Source organism: Engraulis encrasicolus, chromosome 10 (assembly GCF_034702125.1).
Source record: "Engraulis encrasicolus isolate BLACKSEA-1 chromosome 10, IST_EnEncr_1.0, whole genome shotgun sequence".
NCBI lineage: Eukaryota > Metazoa > Chordata > Actinopteri > Clupeiformes > Engraulidae > Engraulis > Engraulis encrasicolus.
In genome coordinates this window covers 31,005,536-31,030,621 of record NC_085866.1, presented here as the reverse complement: position 1 = coordinate 31,030,621, position 25,086 = coordinate 31,005,536, and the positions used below count along the sequence as shown (strand labels likewise).

At 41.5% G+C, this 25,086-nt stretch overlaps 1 protein-coding gene across 2 annotated transcripts; it reads left to right on the top strand.

The window, feature by feature from the left end:
• The first annotated feature begins 801 nt into the window (after positions 1–801).
• On the top strand, positions 802–23,437 carry nudt3b (nudix (nucleoside diphosphate linked moiety X)-type motif 3b). 2 transcript variants are annotated; one of them, XM_063208623.1, is made up of 6 exons: positions 802–1,124; positions 1,961–2,071; positions 16,212–16,256; positions 16,406–16,490; positions 20,047–20,091; positions 21,825–23,437. In XM_063208623.1, exons 1-6 carry the CDS (start codon positions 1,026–1,028, stop codon positions 21,995–21,997), a joined length of 558 nt encoding a protein of 185 aa, XP_063064693.1. In that variant the 5' UTR covers positions 802–1,025; the 3' UTR covers positions 21,998–23,437. The 2 variants fall into 2 exon arrangements, with proteins under 2 accessions (XP_063064693.1, XP_063064694.1); XM_063208624.1 differs by lacking the exon at positions 20,047–20,091 and having other exon boundaries at positions 814–1,124.
• Positions 23,438–25,086: the final 1,649 nt, after the last annotated feature.

Genomic DNA, 25,086 nt, shown 5'->3' with positions numbered 1-25,086 from the left:
CCTGGTTTAAACTCAGTTTAAACTTTGCTTATTGGTAACTTGTAAAATGATTTCTGAGAACTAGGCCTGGGCCTATATTACGGAAATTATTAGGCCTTATGTCTGTTTTGATAATTCAATCTTTCTGTGTAGGCCTAATAGATCAGTTAGGCCTATAGTCCATCAATTCATCATCATTTCTGTGACAGCCTCTCTGTGATGGTCTTTTATTTGTGCATTCATGTTGGCAGTCAATAGGCGTAGCAACAGGCCTAGGCCTATTTCATTTTAAAAGGTTCTTCCATGTTCTAGGTCTCATCCAACTGATAGGCTAAGCTTCAACATATTTCGGCCATGTTCCAACTTGAAATGTGTTGCATGGGCCAAATTTAAATCAACATATTTTCCCCAAAACAATATTTTTGTCTTTCTTGGACAGTTGATATGTAAACCTTGTACTATTGTCCATCTTGTGCATGGATTGAATGTTTTGAAAATGGCAGTAGGGTCTATTCTTTTCAAGTGTCCCAACTTTTTTGGATTCCTAGGCTACACAAAACACAACGTAGGCTAAATGAGCGCACATCGTCAATAATAATAATAATAATAATAATAATAATAATAATAATAATAATAATAATAAACAGCGAAGACACTACACATGAAAACGTCATAAAAATGATAAGAAACAATATTATCGCATGACGTAACGTTTATTGTCAAGTTTTTCTCTCTAAACTTGTGGGATTTCGCTTCACAACTCGTCTTCAGCCCATGTTGCCTATTCACAGAATGCAACGTAAGCTCCAAATCCACAGAAATTTTAAGAATGCTCTACGCACCATACCTACGAATTTTACGCAGCTCGATCGCACTGCTCACAGTAATGGCGACTGTGCTAGAGAAGCTCAGTAGTTTATCAACATGAAGCGAAGGAGGTGTTCTTTATAGCAAATTCAAGCCTTTCACGAGGTTTTCCTGAGCAGGCTACATAACAGTAGCATCGGCCTTCTCAAGACACTCGAATTTTATTTTCATTCAACGAAATGATGAAGCTGAAGTCAAACCAGACTCGCACCTACGACGGAGATGGTTTCAAGAAACGAGCCGCCTGTCTGTGCTTCAGAAGTGAGAGTGAGGAGGAGGTAAGGCCGAGGTTGTGGGGTGGGTCTGGGCCGCAGTTTATGGTTACAGTCTTATGGGGTCCCTGGTTGAGTTATGGATTTGACACTGGCGGAAACATGACCACAATGACCTAAACTACGGTTATATCCAGGCACTTTCAAAATGAGTCTTTGTTAAATGTCGTTGGCTTTGTTTTGTTCCATGGCTTTTTCGTTGCTTCTAAACGGGTGAACGTCCAGTTGTAGCTAACCAGGCGCGGTAGCTAAGCTAACTCGCTGGGTATGCAAGCTGATGTTCCGTATTCACAGTTGGTTGTCTGCGTTTGAACCGGCATCATGAACACGGTTTTGGTTGAATGCGTTTCAGACGCACGAGGGGCAAAACCGTGTGTACAGTTGGCCAATGCATGCATTAGGTGTTGTACACGAATGGTTTCTGGCTTGTTGTTTGCTTTGTAGATCGTCTATGATCCAGTGGGCTAACCGCCGCTAGCCGGCGAATGTGCATGATAGTGGCAGACATCCAACTGACAAAGTCGTTTATTGAGTGCTGCAGCGGGGGATAGCAACTATATGGTTGTCGTATACATGGAATGATACGTAGGACCAAAATCTGAGTTTTTGGCGGTGGTTATAACGATGTGATTTAGCGATGATGAAATAAGAAGTATCGCTCAAAGCCCTTTATTATCCTCCGATTCAGGCCCGAAAGCAATAACAATAATAATAATAAAAAAAATCTACGTGCTGGATGGATCACACCCACAGTGGCACTCCCAGGTCGTCTGTGCTGTGCGTGCCTCTCTGTGTGTGATCGATGTCTTTGTCTCGCAATTGATTGTTCCGCGCTTTTGCAGGTGTTATTGGTGAGTAGCAGTCGGCATCCGGACAAGTGGATCGTCCCTGGCGGAGGAATGGAGCCAGAGGAGGAACCCAGTGTGGCCGCAGCCCGCGAAGTCTGCGAGGAGGTCTGTTCCAAGGGTTTCTTTTCTCTGTCTCGTTTGTTTGTTTTTCAACTCAACCACCACATCAGCACACAAACATATCCAGACACATTGCCCCTGGAAACAGCTGAAACAAAGTGACAGAAGACAAAGAGCTATGCTGAACTTGTCTGTCAAGGTTTAGTCAAGTCAAGTCAAGTAGGTTTTATTGTCAATTTCTTTACATGCACTGGTCATACAAAGAATTTGAAATTACATTTCTTGCTTTCCCATACAGACATAGACTAAATCTGGGTAAGGACATAGACAGTATAGACATAGACAGTACTTATACATGGACTTAAGACAGTATGGACATAGACAGTGCTCATACAGACATTTAAAGTGCAAGACTGGACAACAGAAGACTTGTAGAGGACATACATTAAGAGGTAGTCTTAGTTGGTACATCCAATACATTGCTTAAGTTGTCCATTCTTATCTGCAACAGCTGTTGCCGACTGTACGTGCGTTCCGACATAGTTTCCGACGATAGACATTTCGAAAGACACATTTTAACACAAATAAACACTGAAAGTTGGGAAAGCAAGGGGCTGCTGCAACCTACGTGCGCCGCCGCCGGAATTAGCACATTATTCAAGCATCATTCAAAGCCAGATAAGAATTTTACATTTTGTTTGTTTGACATTTTATATGCTTTTCCCAGTCAGCATTATTGTGTTAAGTCTTAAGCCAGAGACACCATGCCACAGCAACACGCGGCTTGCTTGATTGATCAAGCACAAGAGCGTATGGACTGTATTGAACGTAAACATAAAGTACAGCCACACTGTCAGTCCAACAGTGGGCACATTGTTATTTTATGGATTCATGTAAATGAAGAGAGGCGGGTAGAAGGCTGTATACTCATGAACGGCATGACGTTTTCCATGTGCGTTACGCCCATTTGTGGGGGAAAACAACCCATGCAAGTCAATTGGTAATGTTGGGGTTTAATAAACGAAAGATACGGACCTGTAGCAGGGTTTCCGCCACATTCATTTCACCGTGGCGGGCCGCCACGCCTTCGCTAAGCCCCGCCACCCCTCGGAAAAATTTGCAGTCCTGTCAGGGTTCTAGCAAGCGCAAACTTGCGTTGGGCTACGGCCCGTTACGCTATGATTTTGGACCGCTTACAGAGTAACGGCGTCCTGTATGTATTTATTTGTAGGCCTACAATAAAGACAGATCAATGTCAGTGGGCTATCGCCCTTCTGCCAAACTTGACACTTTCCGTGGATTTTTCACGGTTTCTAGTCATCTATGTGAGCTCTGCGTTAGATTTCAGAAATATCTCTCAGCGCTATACAGGGTTGGAAATGGCACCTTGGGTGGCACGCGACGGCATGAGTTATGTCCAAAAGTAGCCTATAATTTGTGTTTGCTAAAAGCCATCACTGTAAAACTAGTTCACAATTAAAAGCAAATAGAAATGAAATATGCCGCTTTTTATTGAGCTAGGCCTACTGCGCAAAGTTCCTTGATCTGCCATCATGTTACGTGCGCTAAGAAACATCATCCAAATCTGACCGAGAGAACTGTTAACCATGCGTGCCCACTTCGGGTAGTTCCAAATGTCGAAGTTGTTATAAGCCTAAGCTCTCTGCGTGGCTAAGCAGTGATACTCGTGATTTATTATAAAATAAAAAGGGAGAACCGCAACAAACGCGTTCAAAGTTTAAGGGTCGGAAATGGCACCTTGGGTGGCACGCGACGGCATGAGTTATGTCCAAAAGTAGCCTATAATTTGTGTTTGCTAAAAGCCATCACTGTAAAACTACTTCACAATTAAAAGCAAATAAGTATTTGACTTTCTCCATTTACTTAAGACCTGATGTAAAGCAGGAGGAATTTTCTGCCAAAGACAGGAAATATGCCGCTTTTTAGCCATTGAGCTACTGCATAAAGTTCCTTGATCTGCCATCATGTTACGTGCGCTAAGAAACATCATCCGATTCTGACCGAGAGAACTGTTAACCATGCGTGCCCACTTCGGATTGTTCCAGATGTCGAAGTTGTTATAAGCCTAAGCTCTCTGCGTGGCTAAGCAGTGATAGTCTTGAGTTATTAAAAGGGGAGAACCACAACAAACGACACATTGCGTTCAAAGTTTAAAGAAAGAAAAAATCAGCGTGCTGCCACAGCTTTTAGTGATAAAATGATAAGTTTTATTAAATGATAATAGGCTACATATGTGGGTCTTGATATGACAAAATGATGTCCATATGCTTCATCATCTTTGAAAATAACCGTTCAGTAAAATGTGTTCACTCGTTCCGACTGTCCTGCTTAATTCTGTTATAGCTTCTGCAGTGCAGACATGTGTCTTCCAAAAATCCTATTTTTCCCCCTTGTGTCCGTGCACAAAGCAAATCGCTGTATCTATCAAAATCTGTTGTTCATTTAACATAAAATAACAGTATCCATAATCCTTGCACGTCCTTCCAGCGGTCTAGTAAACTTTTTGACTTTCGTCTTCCCTCTCGCTGTTATCCACATGCGTTTTAAATTAACCCTTGAAGCGCCGCGGCAACAGGGACTGTAGGCTTCAGTAGCTACATTTTCACTGTCAACATGCAACATTTAACTCCTTAACGTTCCAGGGGGCGCCCTCGCCCCCGTTTATGATCATATTTCATATTTCATATTTCATATTTTGTGTATTGCACGAAATATAGTCACCCTTCATATCAAATTAAAGCTTTCCCTTTCGTCTTTCCAGCCATAAGACTCATTTTTGACCCAAATACACACCCTGCATTCATTTCACTGTTTTATGAAGAAATTATGAAAAGTCATATTCAATAAAATTATGTAATCGCTTACCGCTGAAGACCTCGTAGCGTTATCAGATCGACCACGTCAATCAAACAAACCACCAGCCCCTTCCTTAGTCTTCATAGAACACACCCAGTGCAAAAGTTTTGGTAAATATCCTCACTTTATGTCCATCAAAGGCTTGATTTTGCAGCAGCATGTTGCAACAGGGAAAAAAACGACGCATTTTTTTGTCGTTGAGAAGCAAAAATCCACCAGGAAGGATCTGTGTTCACACACAACCTTGATATCTTCCTGCAGCTATACTTGTCTGCTGTAGATTCAAGTGCCGTTTGACCAATGAGAGCGAAGTATGTGATGACTGACAAGCCTGAAAGCCAATCAGTGCTGACCATGCATAACTTTACTTCCTGCACTTAGCAGCTTGATATTCACATTTTGCAAGACATACCACAGAAATTAAGCTATCAGTGTTGTAGTCAAGAATCTAAGGAACTCAGTGATATGTAGATTGTATGGGTTTTGACTGGAAATGTCACTAAAAAACCAGGGCGTAACCGAGACGCGAGTTTTGAACTCATCAGCTGTTGCGCACAGCTGTTTTCGCTACTATGCTACGCGCGTAAGCGCTTGGTTCCGTATTGGTTGTTTGGAGCAGAACGGCATCTAAACTCGAAGGGATATAAAGATTCACCCTTCTGGTGTAATGGAAGAAATGTACTGGACATGACAGTGATGAATCAGATGAAATTCAGATGGATATATGACTGCTGCCTGTAAACTAAGACGGATGTCGACCATTTCATAAACTCTTCAAGGGGTATGTTTTCCATCTTTATGTCTTCAGTAAACTGTTCATGATGCTCTTAGACATTTGAAAACCCACGGTTCTCAGTTATAGAAGGTGGCACATTGTTCCTCATAAGTGTATTTACATAAAAAGGTAGATTTCGTTGTTTGTTTGTTTTGTAGCCTACATGTAATGGAGGCTAACTAGCAGAGTTGACTAGGCTATGCGCTTAGTGTTATGAACGTAACGAGGGCATTGGGAGAGAAAGAAAGAGAAGGGGGTGAGATAGGGTGACCAGCTCCGTGAAAGAAAAGAACAGATAGGGAGTGAGAGAACTGTCTGTGGAGGCGTGTTGCATCGAGAGCATACTGTACACAGCCCTTGCACCTCTGTAGCTGTGTGTGCGTGCATATGCGCTACACTAAACTAGGATGTTAGGGAATGAAAACACCATGCTATAAACCTTCACGATGCACTACACGTTCGCTGGTTTGAGTGTTTGTATACTATGCCTTTAGTGTTATGAACGTAACAAGGGTGTGGGGAGAAAAAGAGAAAGTAACAAATAACAGGGAGTGAGACTGTCTGTGGAGTGTTGCGTCGAGAGCATACTGAAAACAAGCCTTGCTGTGACTAATTTGTGCACGTATGCCCCAGGGAAAAACTAATAGAGGAGTGACTGTCTAAAAGTTATGAATTCAGGTCACTCATAACACTGCTATTTTCATTGAGACTGTGGCTTTTGTGACTGTGTTGTGCTCCTTGAGATGAGAGGATGAGGGAGGAGAGGAGGGGAGGAGGATGAGAGGAGGATTTCTATTCCATAGTGAGCAACAAGGACTAATTTCAATGTGTGGAAAGGTGCATAGAGCAGGTGTGTGTGTGTGTGTGTGTGTGTGTGTGTGTGTGTGTGTGTGTGTGTGTGTGTGTGTGTGTGTGTGTGTGTGTGTGTGTGTGTGTGTGTGTTTGTGTGAGCAGATCTGTATTTACTCTCGATTCAGATTACGCCCTCCACACACACACACACACACACACACACACACACACACACACCCACACACACACACACACACACACACACACACACACACACACACACACACACACACACACACACACACACACACACACCTGCCAGACTGTCATTGACTGTATGCATATAAAAGTCACTTACAATAAAGACAGAAATGTGTATATCTAAAGTACAAACATCGAGATTGCATGTATTTCCCCCCTTTTTTTTGCCAAGGTATACATCCAGGTCACTCATAACTGTTGTTTTCAAACTTGGGACTGTGCCTCTAGTGACTGTTTTGTGCTCCTTCAGAGGAGAGGAGAGGAGAGGAGAGGAGAGGAGAGGAGAGGAGGAGGAGGAGGAGGAGGAGGAGAGGAGGATTTCTATCCCATAGTGAGTAACAGAAAGAAAAACTATGTGTGGGAAGGTGCATAGAGAAGTGGTATGTGTGTGTGTGTGTGTGTGTGTGTGTGTGTGTGTGTGTGTGTGTGTGTGTGTGTGTGTGTGTGTGTGCAGTGTGTGTGTTTGGCAGTGCGTAATCTGAGTTCAGGGTAAATACACAGATTTGCGACCCACCCCCACCCCCCCGATCTGCGCCCCGAACACACAACACCCCCCAATCACCCCCCACACACACACACACACACACACACACACACACACACACACCTCTGTCAGCCTGTGATGGGCTATATGCATATAAAAAGTCACTTACAATATTGACAGAAATGTGTAGATATCTAGAGTACAAAAAATCGATATTGAATGTATTTTCCCCCTCCTTTGCCTTTTTAGTCAGGGTTTTCAGAAAATCAGGGTTTTGAGAGTATTCTAACAGTACAATCTAATTCTCTAAAGTGTAACCTTTCCAAAGATATGTAATTTTTTTATCTGTGATGTTGCATTTACAAGTAATGGCATATTTTCCATCAAATACCTATAACGTCTCCAAAAAGTGTCCATTTGGAGACTCCAAATGGTACCTTGCAAAAACGCCTAGGCATACCCACATATAAAATGGTGTAGAGAGCCCACCTTTTGAGATTTTGTTATGAAATTTGAAATGTAAGTTCTTAGGACTTGTTGCCTTTGTTTCATTCTGTCTGTAACCCCTTACCTCACAGTAAAGGGTATGTTTCATAGATGTACATTTTATTTATTCTAGGCGAGGGTCAAAAATTATCAAAAGTTACAATAATTACTTAATCTACAGATTTCACCAGAAGAATTTACAGTGGATCTGACTATATGTAAAGAAACTAGAGAATGTCTGCTTTACAAAAGTGGTCTTATTTTGTCCATAGCACAAAGGGCTGAGGTACAGTTACAATTTCAATTTGGGTATGCCTTTTCAGGCGTTTTTCAGGCAAATCGCCAGGAATGTTAAGGGGTTAAACTGTAGGCCTGAGAAATGTAGGCCTATGTAGGCCTATGTAGGAAATGTAGGCCTATGGTGTGCTTTTGATTAGGCTAGCCTATGTTAAATATCCAAATAGCCTATCCATTCATATTTTTCATTCATCTTATTTTGTGCCTTTTTGTTTCATTAAACATCATTTGTAGGCCTCCTTAAAACTGTTGTAGGCCTACTGCAATATAAAGGAACCTGCCGTTTCAGTGCAGTAGCATATGCCTGCATTATTATTAGGCCTACTGCAGTAGGCTATTAGTTTGTTTTTGTAGGTGTGAATGCAGTTATTTACAGGAAACTGTGATACGGTTACACTCCTGGGGAAAAATGGTTTTACAGAAGGCACAGTCTTTGTATCTCTGGTTACATTATTAAGAAGAGAGTTTGGGTCCTAGGTAGCAGCCAGATCAACTGTAAGACTATTATAACACATTGATGTGATACATCATTGGTTCCCAACCTGGGGGCCGGGCCTCCTTGGTTGGCGGGGTCCTGCCACCGCGCCTTCAAGAAAATCCTGGGGGAAACCCTGTGTAGACTAGCGTTGTTCAAGCGCAACATGCCGAAAATGTGTTGTGTTGCCGGCTGTTCAAATAATAGAGCTAAGCAGCCGTGGCTGATGCATGGACTGTGTTCATTTAGACAAGCCGATGTAGCATGTAAGTTGATGAGACGTTTGGTTTGTTTTCACCCACAAAGGGGCGTAACGCACATTTACGAGCAAAGTACCCGAATGGCCGTTCATGCCTATAGATGCCAGGCTCTTGTGTAACCGAGGTTATGCTGCGCAGTCCACCACTGGCCTCGAGAACTTGCGACGTCATCCTTGCACTCCTCTGGTAAGGTCTCTCGGCCAGTAGCTCAACACCATCTGTATGAGGCTTTGGTGGGGATGGGTACTAAGAAGAAAGAAGAAGAAAGCCCAATTGGGAAACTCCAACTCCCATTGTCATTGTGACACAGCACTCCGTAGCACACAAGTGAACACCACACAACGAAATAACGAATGTATGGAGATGGCTACATTTGGATAGAGGAAAAGATATAGAGCAGGGATGGGCAACTTTCATGATGAGGAGGGCCAAGTTTTTCATTGCCAACATCGAAGGGCCACATGACCACGGATCTGACTGCAATTCGCAGAGTTTGGTGCAGCTGGTTGCTCACTGACTGCCCATATTGTTTGGAAGGAATACAAGTGTAGTACTCTTTTGGCCCAGCAGTATAATCACAACATTCATTCAGCAGCCGTTTAAAAAAAATTGTCATTATTTTTTTATTTGGCCTACTGTTTTATCTATGGGCCGCATTGAGTGAGAAGGCGGGGCCGCATTGGGGCCCCCGGGCCTCCAGTTGCCCATCCCTGATATAGAGCATGGATGAGGGGGTACTACTCATGGTATGATTAAAAGGCAAGACCAAAAGATTGGGAAATACTGTTGTAAGAGACTGTCTGGCACTTTGTGGTGTTACTGTGTGACCATTGGCCAACCTGGCTGTTCTCAGTTCTTCTTTGTCTGGAAGAATCCAGCATCAATGAAAGGCAAACAGTTTGAAGATATAGTCAGAGGCAGTGGTCTGACTGGTTACAGCTCTGTCTGGTAGTAAACAGAGACGTTTTATGGATGCCTGTTGATCGTACCTCTGAGAACTTGATATCGTTTGGGGCGTTTGCCAGAGCGAGCTTCTTCAGTTGTGACGTGGTAATGAGGGAACCATGGGGGAACTTGAGGGCCTATAGCCGTCTTCATGATGGAGCACATCTGCAGCGGCAATAATCTCCTTTAAATGATGCACTCCTAAATGTATTATCACCCTGACAGGCAGTGTTTCCTGCACATTGGTTAGTCAAGGTGGCGGGTGTGGGGTTAACTAGTATCAGAGACATGAGCATCATCGCTGGAAAGGCTATGTTTTGCTAGCCTGATCATCATTTACTTTCAAATCTCTTCTAGACATATACCTCGTTCAAAAAGTCGAGAATCCTAAGAAAGCCGACCTAAAACCTCGGGAAAGTGGGCTTGAAGATTTGGTGACGCAATGTCAGATCGATAATTATCGAGGCTGATCTCAGGCGGAAGCATAGAACAACGAGTTCCCGACTTTATGTTTTGTATGACGACACACGCATCATCAACATGGCGCCCATGCATGGAACTAGCATGTGAACAGTATCAGAAATGCTAAAATATCATCTTGTAATCACTATCAACAACACCAGTTGATGTCATTCAATTGCAGATGTACCCAGGTGAAAAACCCATATACTAAAAGTGTACTTTTTTTGACCGTACTTAGTACAAAGTGTACTATTTTCGGCGATTTAAAGTGCGCTTCATTGCACTATTAGTGCGCTGAAGCACTACTAAAGCAGCACTTCAGCACACTTGTAGCACACTGAGGATGCTAAATTGGCACCGCTTTTGGACAACTTTAAGTGCACTACAAGCATACTTTTGAAAGTATGCTCCAAACACGCTTTTCATGCATTCGTATGGCATTAAGAGTGTGCTTGAGTACACTTCTATAACATTGTATTGTCACTAGAAGTTCAATAAAAGTATATTAACTTCATGCTTCTTTGGACTACATTGGAACATTTTAAGTCTGTAAAAAGTATATCATATTAAGTATTGTAAATATATAAAGGTATGCTTGAAGTATATTTACAGTACACTCCAGAGTACATGACATGATATAAATGTAATACTACAATCCATTCTGGTCCTCAGAGCTTGTACATTACACACAGCCACATGTCACAGTAGTGTTACAGTATACTTGCCTAGCACGACTGACATTACATCATTATATTGTTACAGATATTTCAGATACACATATCACTTTATTTCAATCTTGCTCCACCTTCCTGCAGTTGATCACTTGAATTGATCATTAATGGTGGCACTCAGTTCTTTGTTTGAACAACTAGTTCCAACTTACCTCCCACCATGGTGTCATGGGAAGTGTGAGCCTATATATACCAGAACATATACGTGACCATCATAATGACGGTGGGAACATGGTCATTTTTTGTGTACCACTTTAAATTTTAAAAACTCCGACAATAAACACAGAATATAACAATGAGTAATATTTTCATGCAAACCAAAAATATTCCTTCAAGATAAATGGCTTTCTGTTTGAGAAATTTAGCACCAAGAAATGCATTGCATGATGGGACATGCATGATGGTGCATGATGGGTAAATGCACTTTGTGTAAGCACACTTTGAAGATATTTGGGTGAAGTACAATCATGGTGCACTTAGAAAAAGTGTACTTGCAATATGTTAAAGCGATTTACTTTAAAGCGCACTATAGAAAATCACACTTCGAAGACATTTGGGTGAAGTGTAATCATATTGCACTTTAAAAAAGTACAATTGCAATATGTTATTAAAAAATACACTTTAAGTAAGTTCACTATTAGAACACTATTAGTATATTCCTCTAAATACACTTTAGCCAAACATCTTCGAAGTCCACTTGAAGTATGGTTCGCTAAGTGTACTTTCTTTGAGAGCAACCTGATTACATCTAATTTTAAGTACACTTTAAATAAGCACATTGTGCACTTTTAACATGCTAAGTACACTTCAGTCATGCTTTTAGTCACCACTTTTTCACCTGGGTACATATGTCAGTACTGCTGGTATCTGACTGTTTGATTTAGTCTACTTAAGCTAAAATGATATGTCGTGGGTGTGAAGGCTCAAGGTGAGGTGAAAAAAAGAAAAGAGAACCAAAACAAAACACGCATGAATCCCGATTGTTCCGTGATCAGTGGCGTTCATGTGCCAAACTCCAGAACTCGATTGTCATGTGAGCAGTGTCGTCAGCTGTCTCGATAGGTCCCGAGCTGGTGAAGGCACCATTGGTACATAACATTTCACAGTATAACAATTAACATTTCTCAAGGGGCATGGTAGACCTAGCCTCGCGACGCCATCCTCTGTACTCCACCCAAAGATTTTGGCTCCGCACATCGTCTGGCAAAAGCCTCGAGCTCGATTCTCTCAGTGTTTCGCCAATCAGCAAACAGTTGAGAGTGTTGACGTTGAACTCACCTGCGAGCTCTGTTACTGATTGGTTAAGGTAACTATATTCACACTTTCGTTTTGTTATTTGTATGCTTTTGCGACGCTATAACGTAACAGGCATGCTAATAAAGCACAATATGGGTTTTAATTTGAGTTTGGAACTTCAATTAATTTAAATGATAGAGTAAGATCAGACCATCTCCCATCGTCCACAGAGACGGATTCCTCATGGCTTTTGCCAGACTGATTGACGGAGTCAACAGTCGGCTATTCGCCCAGGCTATGGTAGACCTGCCTCCCTTGGTTTGCTACTGGTTGTTTGCTTCCTGACAAAGTGGGAGGGGTTCCCGATTTTTCGGGGGTTAAGAAATTATATTTGTATTGCTCCTGGCCTGACTAGAAGCAACGCTGAAGGTGTTGTGTCACTAGGAGGGTACGGCCTGGCTAATGTTTTGCAGCTTCATATGAAATGTGATCTGAAAACCACTAAAAATGAATGACGTATATGTTTTTTTTGTACACAATCTTCAGAGATTACATTCACAACCCAAAATAAAAGTTTCACGGGGGCTAGTCAAGGTGGTAGGTGTTTGTTCTGAAGGCGGCTTTGAAGTGTGACTGTAAAGTGTTAAGTGACTGCAAATCCAGGACTGGTATTGTTAGTAGACTGGGAAATCCCATGCTGCTTTGCAAAATCGTTCTGAAAGACAGAAATGGAGTCTACCCTCAGCAGATCATGGTCCCTGTGTCTCTCTCCAATCAGTGAGCAGGGAGGCGTGGAAAGGCTATGATTGCAGTTTGTTAGAATATACACTTTGTAACGCCCAATAAACAGCTGTCGTCGATCGTAAGCTACACACCCCGTGCAGGATTTACAGTAGGCAGGTCTCCAGAATCTTATCTCACCTGTGATTACTTCTGGTGATAACGTGGCAAGTGTTCTAGAGATCACAGAGTAGACGGGTATTCTTATCTAGAGATCACTGATCACCTCAGTGATCTGTAGAATATATGTCCATGAGATTATGTCGAAGCACATTGTACTACTGAAGCATGTGCACTGCATTGATTGGATTTGGGAATGGTGTTAGACAATCAGGAACGTGGCCTACATCTCCGGATCACTGGAGGTAGATCTGTAGACCACACCTCACATCCTCACTTGACAAAGCAGCCTCACGAGTCTCCTGTCAACGTGTGCGTGACAGCATGGACGTATATGGGTCATTGATTTTTTGTTTTGTTTGTTTTTTTAGCAGCAGACAGGGTAGTGCAACCACATCTAATACCACTTTTGTATGGATTAAATTATTTATTTTTTAATTTTACTTGATTATTTAAGAAGCATATTCATTGTGTGTACATTAATTACTAATTATTAATGAATTTATGAATTCACATCTCACGACTTGCGTCCTCACACTGTATGAGCAGAGGATCGGATGCAAGCAGAGTGCTCACACTGTGTACGACATGACAGGCTTGTTTTTTCCGGAACTGCATGGCAAAAAGGGTCATTGCAGTACCTGGCCCAACACTTTGTAGGCAGTTGATTATACACAAAACTTCAAATAAATACACAACCGTTGAGCTTGTCTATACCCATAGAGGCTGTCTGGATTTTTTAGACTACTTTGGGATCTTAGCTGAATGGTATGTGAGTGTTGTCATCATAAGTCATTTTGAGTGTTCTGTAGCTTTGCCAACTGAGCGCCAGTGATTTCTTAATCCTCAGATGGGTTGCCAAAACCTTGGTGCCTTAAATTAAAATGCTATTTTGGCAGATAAAAGTAATAAAAGAGAACAGGACAGCACTCCACGTTGTGTATTTTATTGCCCATCAGACGTTTCGGTCTTTCTATTGCGTTTCCGATAGGAGTAATGTGACTTTGTAATTCCACAAAGCAAGCTGAACTTATTCTGGTTTTGTTAATCAAAACAACACATCATGAGATGTGCCATTTGGCATTTGCAAAAAAGATCCTCTAAGAAACTCGAAAATCTTCATCATGACGCAGCACTCCGCACCACACAGTTCACGGAGGCATCCCAGCTGGACCCAAGCAGTGCGGTGAGATAGGCCTACCTCAGTCCTGGGTTACAGCAGGCGCACGTGCGTGCGTGTGCGTGCGTGTGCGTGCGTGCGTGTGTGTGAGCACCTGTGCCTGTGTGTGTTTGTCTCTCTTTTAAGCCTTTGCCTTACATTACCTGTTGTATGGTACAGAAGATAAATCATGTTTTGATGTTATCTAGAAGGCATGCATGCAAGCAGCGTAAAATAGCAAGTGCAAGTGTGGACTACAGTGAGTCTTTTCATCACCACCACCACCACACTGAACTAATTTGGAACATTTCTCAGTAATCAGTCGGTATGAGAGTGCCCAAGGAGAGCCAAACAGAACTTTGCTTTCTCGTCGTCCTCATGAGACCCCCCCCACCCCCACCCCAGACATGAGGCGTGTAATTGCCAAATGAGTGAGATGTTTATCATGACCACCATCCCCCCCTCCATTCCCCCCTTCTTCTCCTGTCTGTCTGTTTCAGTGAGAAATGACCCATCTTAATTCGGTTTAGTGTTGGCCGTCTTTTACTGCCTTGTGATATTAACCCCCCCCAACCCTATTTACACACACAGCCTCACGCACGCACACGCGCACACACACACACAACCCTATTTAGTGGTTTCCGTGAAAGACTCTTCACTTCCACACAAAAGAAACAAGGCACATGCCTGTTAAATATACTGGGCTTACTGTGGTGCTTGACAAAAGTTATCTTGTGTGAAACATCATTAGCCGTTGATGTGTGTTGTGTTGGGAGCTGTGAATCGGCTAAATGCTTCCCCCCAGTCACATGCCCCATGGGCACGGTGGTGTGTGTGTGTGTGCGCGCTTGGCTGTGTGTGTGTGTGTGTGTGTGTGTGGGGGGGGGGGTTGTGTTGGGTGTAATTTCATTCCAATGGCCTTCAGAATTGTTCACTTAAGAAGTTCATGGAAGTAGGAGCTGAGAATTGCCTTCCCTGGAATAATGATCCCTCATGTGCCCAACCGGCCGGGGGATCCAGAGTCACAATAATCTTACTTCAGTATGCACAGGAACACCTTTCTGCCCCATCAGGGTTTCCCAGAACTCTGATACAGAGTCTGACCTTGCTCCTGCCCTCTGGCCTGATGCACAGAATCCAACTATTTTTAGGGGATAAAGTAGCCTACAGATGTATTTCATTTCTCATTTTATCGTTACACAGGATGCATTTCAGTCATCATTTGAATTGCCTAAGGTACAAGGAGGTTAAGAGAAAAAAAAACATGCATATGAATGGTAACTGTACGGTTATGAGTAGTATTTATCTACTACAGGATGAGGTGTGACCACATGTTGGACGCTCTGCCTTCAGCTACGTGCTTGGGGCTTAAGGTGCTGTAAGGACAGCTGGGACCGACCGCATTGAATTGAATGTGTTTTTTTTTCTTTCTGGAAAGAAAGTGACGGAAGCATGTGAAGGCAGTTGTGGATGTGAGTAGCTGTATAAATAGGCTAATGTAAAAAGCTAACCACCCCAGGAGTGGGGGGCACTGAAAGCCAACCCGAGCCCTCCATACCCGTTGCATTTCTGACCAGGATGGGGTGGGCGGACAGACGGTCATGTGTCAGATTCAAACATCACACGGCATTTATAGCCATGATTGGTACAGCTACTGTAGCCCTCTCCTGCCCCTTCTTGGTACTGATCAGCGGACTTAGTTTGTTTAAGAATAAATACAAGAAGTTGCAGCGGCATGTTTATTTACACGTTTTAATTGGTATGGTAAGACACACACACACACACACACACACACACACAGACAGACAGACAGGCAGAAGCAGAAGGTTACATGCTGTGCAGGAGGTACTTGTTGAAAATGTTCATAATATCTTAAACCAACATCGTCGGCAATCCGCAATTAATTGGGCATTGTTTGCAGTAGAATTTGTTCTTGTTTGTTGCCAACGTTCTCTCAGAGACGTTCTTTGGTTCTGTGCCAATGTTCTATATGCCAATGTGCCAATGTTCTGTCCCAATCTTTCCTTTTGTGTGTTCTCTGGCAGGCTGGAGTGAAGGGGACGTTAGGACGATTAGTAGGAATATTTGAGGTAAGGTTCCAGACATCTCAAATGTGATTAAAATCATAACTCATGTCTGTGCTCCCTTGCTACGTTTTCCCAGCATTTAGTCCTTTGATTTAGTGCTTTGATAAGTAACGTCCACTGACGATGACACATTTCCTGTTTTGCTCCCCCAGAATCGAGACAGGAAGCACAGAACCTACGTCTACGTTCTCATCGTCACGGAGGTTCTGGAAGACTGGGAGGACTCTGTAAATATTGGTACGTGCCCACCCACCATAAGCTGTGAGCTATTAAGTCACCCGCTGAATATTGATATACTATGAGGTTTATTAATTAAGGTTTTCAGTTTGTGGCATGTGTGCCTATTTAAATGTAACTATAAGTTACTAAGATATATTGATGATGGTATTGATGGCTCACATGACATAACGACACACTGCACTCTGGGTACCAGGGCTTGACGTTAACTTTTTTTTGCTCACCGGCCACTGGGGCTAGTGGTTTTCCCCGAGTCACTAGCGATCAACCCTTTTTGCTTGCCAGAGTTTTTTGTTGTCAACTTTTTAAATGGATGAACTTTTTAAATTGATGCAACTACTGTCATTTTTACCGTCATCTTTGTTTTACCAAAGAATAAATTGCCTGTAAAATTTACTATACCTATACTATATGTAACTATAACTAGCCACAGCCAAGTTTTACCAGCATTTGGCCGGTGCTAATGTCTAGCCCTGCTGGGTACCACATACTTGTATAAATAGTGTGTCTGGAATGTTTGTTTGTCAGTATTGTGACTAGGAACTGCAGTGGGAAGTATGATACAGATGCTTCTCCTTATGGTTCCTGATCATTTTAAAGGAAGCCTTCTACAGTCAGTAATATTCCTTAAAAGTTGTGAATTGTAGGCCACTTCGGAGAAAAGCGTCTGCCAAACACCATAACAATAAGCGCAATTACGTCCTGGGGCTCATGTATTAAGACTTGTTTGGAGTTCAGAGTGAATCTTTGTGTACATGAAAAAATCTCCAAAGATTCATATAGTACACCCCCCAAAAAATCATGTGTCAATAAATGCATACACAGGTTTTCACAAACATCCTCACGGTACATCTGAAGTCTGTGCATGCAGTCAAGTCAATCTTGGTACATCCAAGCTTTTGCATGAGGATTTGCATACGTAGCTTTTTTTGTGCGTTAGCAAGCCTTGTGCATGATGAGGTCCTTAGACTGGTATGGGCTGGTGAGGACGAGGAGGAGTGTGGAGTTTAAATCGAGCCACTGCCCTCCTCCTCACCTCAGCGGTACAGCCAGCCATACTGACCTGAGCTGAACTTATCCTGCTCCAGTACCTGGTATGAGCTGGTGTGAGGATGAGGAGTAGGGTTGCCAACAGTCCCCTGAAATTCGTAATCGTCCCGTACATTTAGAAACAGAAGTACGGTTAGGTATTGAGCTGAAAGGGGACACAATTTGGTTAAAATGCAAGAAATCAAAAATGTTATGGGGCAGAGCCCCCGCAAACAATGACATGTCCCGTATTTTGTTTCACAGACAGTTGTCAACTCTCATGACAAGGAGTGTGGAGTTTAAATTGAGCCATAGCCCTCCTCCTCACCCCCGCCGCACAGCCATACTGACCTGAGCTTACCCTGCTCCAGTACCTATAGTAATGATGCAGCACGCTAGATTAGAACCAGATTAACCACCATGAGAATAGAATGGAAGCGCTCCTCCCATAGTTATATACAATCTATGGCTCCTCCCCCTGCCCTGCCCCTGGCCCTCTCCCTGCTTATGAAAGGCAGCTGGTACCCAGTGACTCAGCACTCATGTGGTAGACGTTACGTTACATGACATTGCATTTGGCGGACGCTTTTTTTAAAAACCAAAGCGACTTACAATCGAAGACATAATCACAGTCAACAGCACTAGCAGATACAAAGTGGACAGGAAATCTATTCTATTCTATTCTATTCTATTCTATTAACATCACTCCAGTGCTGTGTGTTTGTGTGTCTACAGTAAGAAAAGGAGAGTAATTTAAAATAATATGCTGTATTAATATACCAGTAGGTGTAGAATGCCATTAACAATGTTATCTTGAACATGGTATAGTGTGTGTGTGTGTGTGTGTGTGTGTGTGTGTGTGCGTGCGTGCGTGCGTGTGTGTGTGTGTGTGTGTGTGTGTGTGTGTGTGTGTGTGTGTGTGTGTGTGTGTGTGTGTGTGTGTGTGTGTGTGTGTGTGTGTGTGTGTGTGTGTGTGTGTGTGTGTGTGTGTGTGTGTGTGTGTGTGTGTGTGTGTGTGGCGTTAAAGACAGAATAGTGAATGAGCTGTGTTTTGTTTATGATGTGCAAACAGAGAGAACAGGAGAATTATGGTTGAAGATGGTATAGTGAATAATCTATGCTGTTCGTAATGGTGAGAAAAAGTGGAAAGGTTTAAGACCTCACCGTACGCATGTGTGTGTTTGTATTGCACACAGAGAAACAGGGAAGGGTGTAAAACAGTATAGTGAGAGTGTCACCTGGGCATTCAACAGGGAGAAAAGAGAATGGTTTAAGATTGGTGTGTGCTTTGCATCTCCAGGGTAGAAATGAGGAATTTTAAGACAGAATAGTCAGAGCATATTAACCCATTGTGTCCTGGAGCGACATATACGCTGCATTAAGGTTTTTGAGATTTTAGCTGTTTTATAAAAACTGAGGGTGTGCCAGAGCTGAATGAACACATTCCAGTACAAAATTAAGGTTTTAGCTTTTAAATGCAACTTATTTCATGTTTTTATGTGCTTCGGAGGCTGAGATGTTTAAGTTTTAATAGGGAGAGGGCACCTTTTCCCAAAAAGGGCTTCGGACAAAATGGGTTAAAGGTGCACTGTGTTTTTTTTCCTGTAGTTTATTTCCAGAATCCATGTTGCCTATTCACTAATGTTACCTTTTTCATGAGTAATTACCACCACCATAAAATTCTAAGTATTCATTAAGACTGGGAAAATGGCATTTTTCATACATGAAATGGGGGATCTTCTCCATGGTCCGCCAGTCAGATTCAATTTGGCAGTAGACGGCACAATTTCAATGAGCAGCATAGTTGCAATACCTAATCTGGCCACCATCTTAATCACATCAGTGCACCTTTAAACTGTATAGATATTGTACAGAGAATCAGCTGTATTATGCCTTAACCCTTCTGTTGTGTTTGGGTGAAAATTGACGCATTTTCAAATTTAAATGAGTAAAAAGTACTCTTTATTTTTTTGTCCTGGAATGAGGCTTCACCTAATCCTCAGTCACAACCATTTCAACTCAAAAATATGTATTTTAGGACATTTCTAAGGTCTAAAAAAAGTTACATCTTTGGTGTTCTGGGTCAAAATTGACCCGGCAGAGACTTTTGGCTGTTGTAACTTATGCATTTCTGAAAAGCTGTTTGTTGCCCTTTGGCCTCAGTGTGTTAATTCATAGTGAAAAAAAATGCATTTTTTGCCTTACAATTCATTGGCCCGCTTTTTTTTAATCTCCTGTTGTGAAAGGAGTAAAGCTGTATTTTTGGTGTCTATTCATATGTTTTCAGGGAATCCATTTCTGCATTATATTACACGGATTTTGTACTTATTTTTTTTTGTATTGGGTGTTTTGTCCGCAAACGTATCAAAACTCCATAATGGCTACCAATGTTGGCATTCAAACATGTAGAACTGGTCCTGCACTTTCCATCGGTGTACCATTGGGCTAATGATCCAGGTTCATATCTTGGTGCATTCAAATGAATTGTATGATTTCATCATGTTCATTTCCCATTTCCTTTCATTAGATTGGCAGGATGACTGTGACTCTGACAGAATCGTTACTACTCCCGGTATTTACCACACTAAAATCATAGAAATATTGAAAAACACCAAGTCAACATTTTTAAATATTCATCTTATGCATTGAAAAGCTAATTAAGTTGACATTTTGTCTTTATCTTGCTATGAATCTCTTTGGGTTGATTTGGACCCGAACACCACTATTGTAACTATTAATGAATAGTTTTTAATTTTAGGGGAAAAAAATCATTAAGGATTTTTTTGGGTTTTTGTTGTCCCTGTAAGACGTGGATAACATAACTACTAATTCCATCACTTTAGGAAGTATAAAGGGTGAATTTATACAGGTTTGGATAGGTTTGGTGGTCAAAAACTAGTTGCTTAGTGGAAGATAAAAGGCCTGTGAAGCCAAAAAGATGAATAAATAAAACAGTATTTCCATGGATATGATTACATACTAAGTTCGCTATGAGATGAACTTCTAATATTTGATTAGAACTAGCTTTTTTTAGGTATTTTATGTCTGAGTTTATATGACTGGTCAAAATTGACACATGACGACCACAGGTGTATGCAGCTTTTTAACACAACATAAGGGTTAAGACTGTAGTGCATGTGCATCCGTAGGGAGAAAAAGGGAATGGTTTAGGATTATATAGAACAGGCTGTGTTATGGTTTAAGATGGTTTATAGTATAGGATGCATTATGGTTTATGATAGTTTATACACTAGGCTGTATTATGGTTTAAGATGGTTCATAGAATAGGCTGTATAAGATTGCTCTATGTTGTGTATATCTCCAGGAGGAAAAAGGAAAGGGTTTAGTAGAGTAGAAGAGTAGAATACTTTCATTGATCCAGATGGAAATTAAGGTGTCTGTCATCTTGCATAAACATGCAAATATAGAACATACACAAAGAGCTAAATACACATTAGTGTTGTTTAAGATTGTATATAGAATAGGCTGTATTATGGTTTAAGATTGCTGTACTCTATGTGTATCTCCAGGGAGAAAAGGGGAATGGATTAAGATTATAGCATGGGATTAATTATGGTTTAAGATTATATATAGAATATGATGCATCATGGTTTAAGATTGTAAATAGAATAGGATGCATTATGGTTTAAGACTGTATATAGAAAAGGCTGTATTATGGTTTAAGACTTTCCTGTATGTGTTCTCCAGGGAGCCAAATGGAACAGTTTAAGATTATAGCGTAGGATTTATTATGGTTTAAGATTATATATAGAATAGGCTGTATTGTGGTTTAAAGCCTCGTTCACACACGTCGCTGCTAGTTGCTCTCTCAGCGAGTGAAGTCAACAGAATGTTTATGTGTTCCAACGAGGAGAGTACAAGCGACGCGCTGTGGGCGGATCCCGAGTTGAAAAGATTTTAACTTTGAGTGAGGCGAGTGAGTGAGTAACCAATTGGAATGCAGAGTTCGATATTTCTCGCTTCTGCATTGGCATTTAAAGCCGCAGGAACGTTTAGCGAACGTTCCATGACCAAGTGGCTGGAGAGAGAGAGTAGTTTATTTGTCACATACAAATCCATAACCAAGGTTACAGCTTGTAGTGAAATGACTGTTCTGGTAAAACTCCACACCATGCAGAAATCATTAGACTAAAATATTAGTTAGTAGGCGAATGAGCGAGTAGCGAGTAGCTAGCAGCGACGTGTGTGTGAACGAGGCTTAAGACTGTAAATAGAATAGGCTGTGTTGTGGTTTAAGACTAGGCTGAATTGTGGTTTAAGACTTATCTGTATGTGTATCTCCAGGGAGAAAAAGGGAATGGTTTAAGATTGAGGATGCCCGGCGTCTGCTGCAGTGCCACAAGCCAGTTCAGGCCTCCTACTTCGAGGCGCTGACACAGGACTGCCTGACCAGCAACGGGACGACGCTCGTCACCACCTACAACATCAGCCAGAGCTCCCTCTCGGGTATCAGATAACTACTACAACAACAACAGCAACAAAACAACAACAACAACAAGCACAATAGCAAACACACAAACCACAACAAACAACCAACAAGAAAAATGGAGAAGCCTCCAACATTTTCTCTACTCTACTTTTATTTTCTGACTTTCAGTCCAGTTCCTTTCTCTTCTTCCTTCCCCTGCTCTTCCTCGTATTCTTCTTTCTTTCTTTCCTTATTTCTTTCTTCCTCCACCTGCTCCTGTTCTTCATACAACTATAGTTCTACTTCCTATTCTGTTTTCTTTAAAAAACAAACAAACAAAAAAAAAAGATTGAAAAAAGAGAAACAGAAAACATACTGAGTAAAAACACCAACAGCAAAAGAAGTTTGCCTTGCCAGCCGTCGGGTGCCACAGTGAAAACGTACTGACTTCGTGCAGGACGAAGACCATGTTATACTTTGTAAATGGAATGTTCAGAATTTTTTTCTTGCCCTTTTTTTCTTCTTACAAGTAATTGCATGAAATGTTCCATACCCCAAACCACCCACCCCCTCACCCCTTCCCAAAGCTGACCTCTTGAATTCCCCCCTTCTCCTCCTCCCTTCACTCCCGCCTCCCCCACCCCCCATCCCTTCAAACGCAAGGTTTGTTAAAATGCAACTTCTGTGTTACTGTCGTGTTATAAACTAAAAGTAGTGGTATGAGCCTGATGCGTGATGAAGACTTTTCATGGAGTCTTTTTTAAAAGCATTTTATGTTGTTTTTCTACCTTTGTTTGTTTATGTTTTGTCCAGTGTCATCTCCTGTAGATACTGCTCTTCATGTGTCCAAATGAATGAATGGGGTTCTGGGGAAGTCCTTTTTTCAGTCTGTCTGTCTTTTTTCTTTTTTTGTTGTTGTTGTTATTGCATGAGCACGGGTATTGAATTGTCTTACCATATAAAAGCAAAGTCTTATATTCACCGTTTGGGAATTGGAGAGGATATAAGATAAGATTAACATACCATGAGTAAGTTAACTGATCTGAAGCTCATTGGACATTTATATAGTTGAATTGGATGTTATAGAGGGTCATTTTTTGATTGTCATAAAAACCCTCTGTAAATTTATTGGTGACCATAATCTTAAGTCACAATCATCTGATCTATTTGCCTGGGCTGGTCGATTCAACATCAGTCAATTTTTATGTAAGGTGTCCTTCGTACAGTATTATTATCAATGAATCAATCACAGTGTACGCTTTTGTGTTGCAGAAGGGTGGGAAGAAATTTTGAGCCAATATTTGTTTCGCTGTGAAGACTGTTTTTAGAATCCCACACAACTAAATTTATGATTGTGGTTTGGGCTGGAGCGGCGATGTTGAGCTTGAAGTCTCCAGCTTTTTTGAGTCTTGCATATGTGATTGCATTTGGATTCATTGAGATGTGAACCTCCCCAAGTGGGAATAATTTTAATTTAGTATGGCTGAAACATTTTGTATCCTGACCATCCATGTTGTCAGCACTTAATTCCATGTGGATAATTCAGCTCTTTAGTCCATCTGATTAATTGATGTCCAGTTTTCATTCCTGAGTTCTTTAGTAGATGCTTTTAAGTTCCTAATCCCCAGAAGAAGAAGACAATCCGCACACTTCAGGTCTATTTTTGTGCAAAGAAGCTTTACTTGACTTGCAAGCTTTCGGTCCTTAGACCTTCATCAGGCAGAGTGCATACAAACAGTGCTTGTGGTTAATATACATCATTATTGGCACCTGTGGTGCAGCACTCTGAGTCAGTGAAGCATTCTGGGAAATGTAGTGAAAGACAAACATGAAACATAAACAGAGAAAACAAGAACAAGTCCATGCTTTGCAGACATCAGGCATTAACCATCATAAAGCGCACAAACAGTTCAAAAATGAATCCATATTTCTTAATTATATAAACACACTCATGTCAAAATCCTCGTTTAAACCTGATGGTTGCAATGCATTTAAAGTATATATCCAAAAAAGTTCTCTTTGGCATAATTTCCTGTCGATGTCACCTCCTCTGTGTAGAGTTACTTGCTCTATACCTTGAAATCTAAGGGAAGAAAGAGGGTGTGACAAATCATTGAAATGACAAGCTACAGGATAGTTTTCATCTTTTCTCCTGATGGAGCTCTTATGTTCACTTATTCTTTGTTTCAGAGGACGGGTGGTTTTACCAATGTAAATTTTGTCACATGGGCATGTTAACATGTAAACAACATTTTTAGTGTTGCATGTGATTATTCCCCTAATTCCAACCTTTTACCTGTTCTAGGATGCTTAAAAGTGTTTGTTTTCACTGAACTATGACATTGAGCACAATTTCCACAGGGATAATTCCCGTCCTTGATTGGAGTCAACAGTGTTTGTTTTGGAGGGGGCAAGATGTTAGCTCTGATCAATTTATTGCGAAGGTTTGGTCCTCTTTTGTGAACAAAGAGAGGAGGGTCCTGGAAAAGTTCAGACAGGGCCGGATCTGTGGTTAGAATATGCCAGTGTTTCTCAACAGTTTTTTTGATAATGTGGGCCTGGGGAGTGAAGGTGGTAATACAGGAAACTGAAAAATGTTTATCTTTTTTTACACTTTTTTTCAGAAGGTCAACTCTGGGACTTGGAAAGAGCATTCTGATATGCAGTATCCACACATTGAGCTGTATAGCCCCCCGTTTNAGGAACCGCTGCTTCATTTCTACTGCCTTCTCAATGAAGTCATTGTCAGAGTGGCAGAGTCTTCTTAACCTAAAAAATTGGCTTTTAGGTAGTCCATTTTTTAAAGCTCTTGGGTGTGCGCTGGTGGCCAAGAGAAAAGTGTTGCGATCAGTTTCTTTCTTATATAAGGGTAGTAGTTAGACTCCCCTTATCTAGTATAATCCACATATCTAAGAAAGATACACGTGATTGGTCATATTCTAGAGTAAATTTTAAGTCAGAGTTACAACCATTTAGATATGTACCAAATGCTAACAGTTCTTCACTTGTTCCTTGAAACAAACAGAAAACATCATCCAGGAAGCTAAACTATACCATTTAAGGATTTTTTGACTAAAAGGGTTCATATCTGGGTTAAAGACAAACTTATGTTCAAAATACCCCACATATAAGTTAGCG

Coding starts and splice junctions, on each gene's coding strand:
- nudt3b (XM_063208623.1), top strand. CDS start 1,026: ATGATGAAGCTGAAGTCAAACCAGACTCGCACCTACGACGGAGATGGT. Junction 1,125..1,960: donor GAAGTGAGAGTGAGGAGGAG/GTAAGGCCGAGG, acceptor GCGCTTTTGCAG/GTGTTATTGGTGAGTAGCAG. Junction 16,257..16,405: donor GATTAGTAGGAATATTTGAG/GTAAGGTTCCAG, acceptor TTGCTCCCCCAG/AATCGAGACAGGAAGCACAG.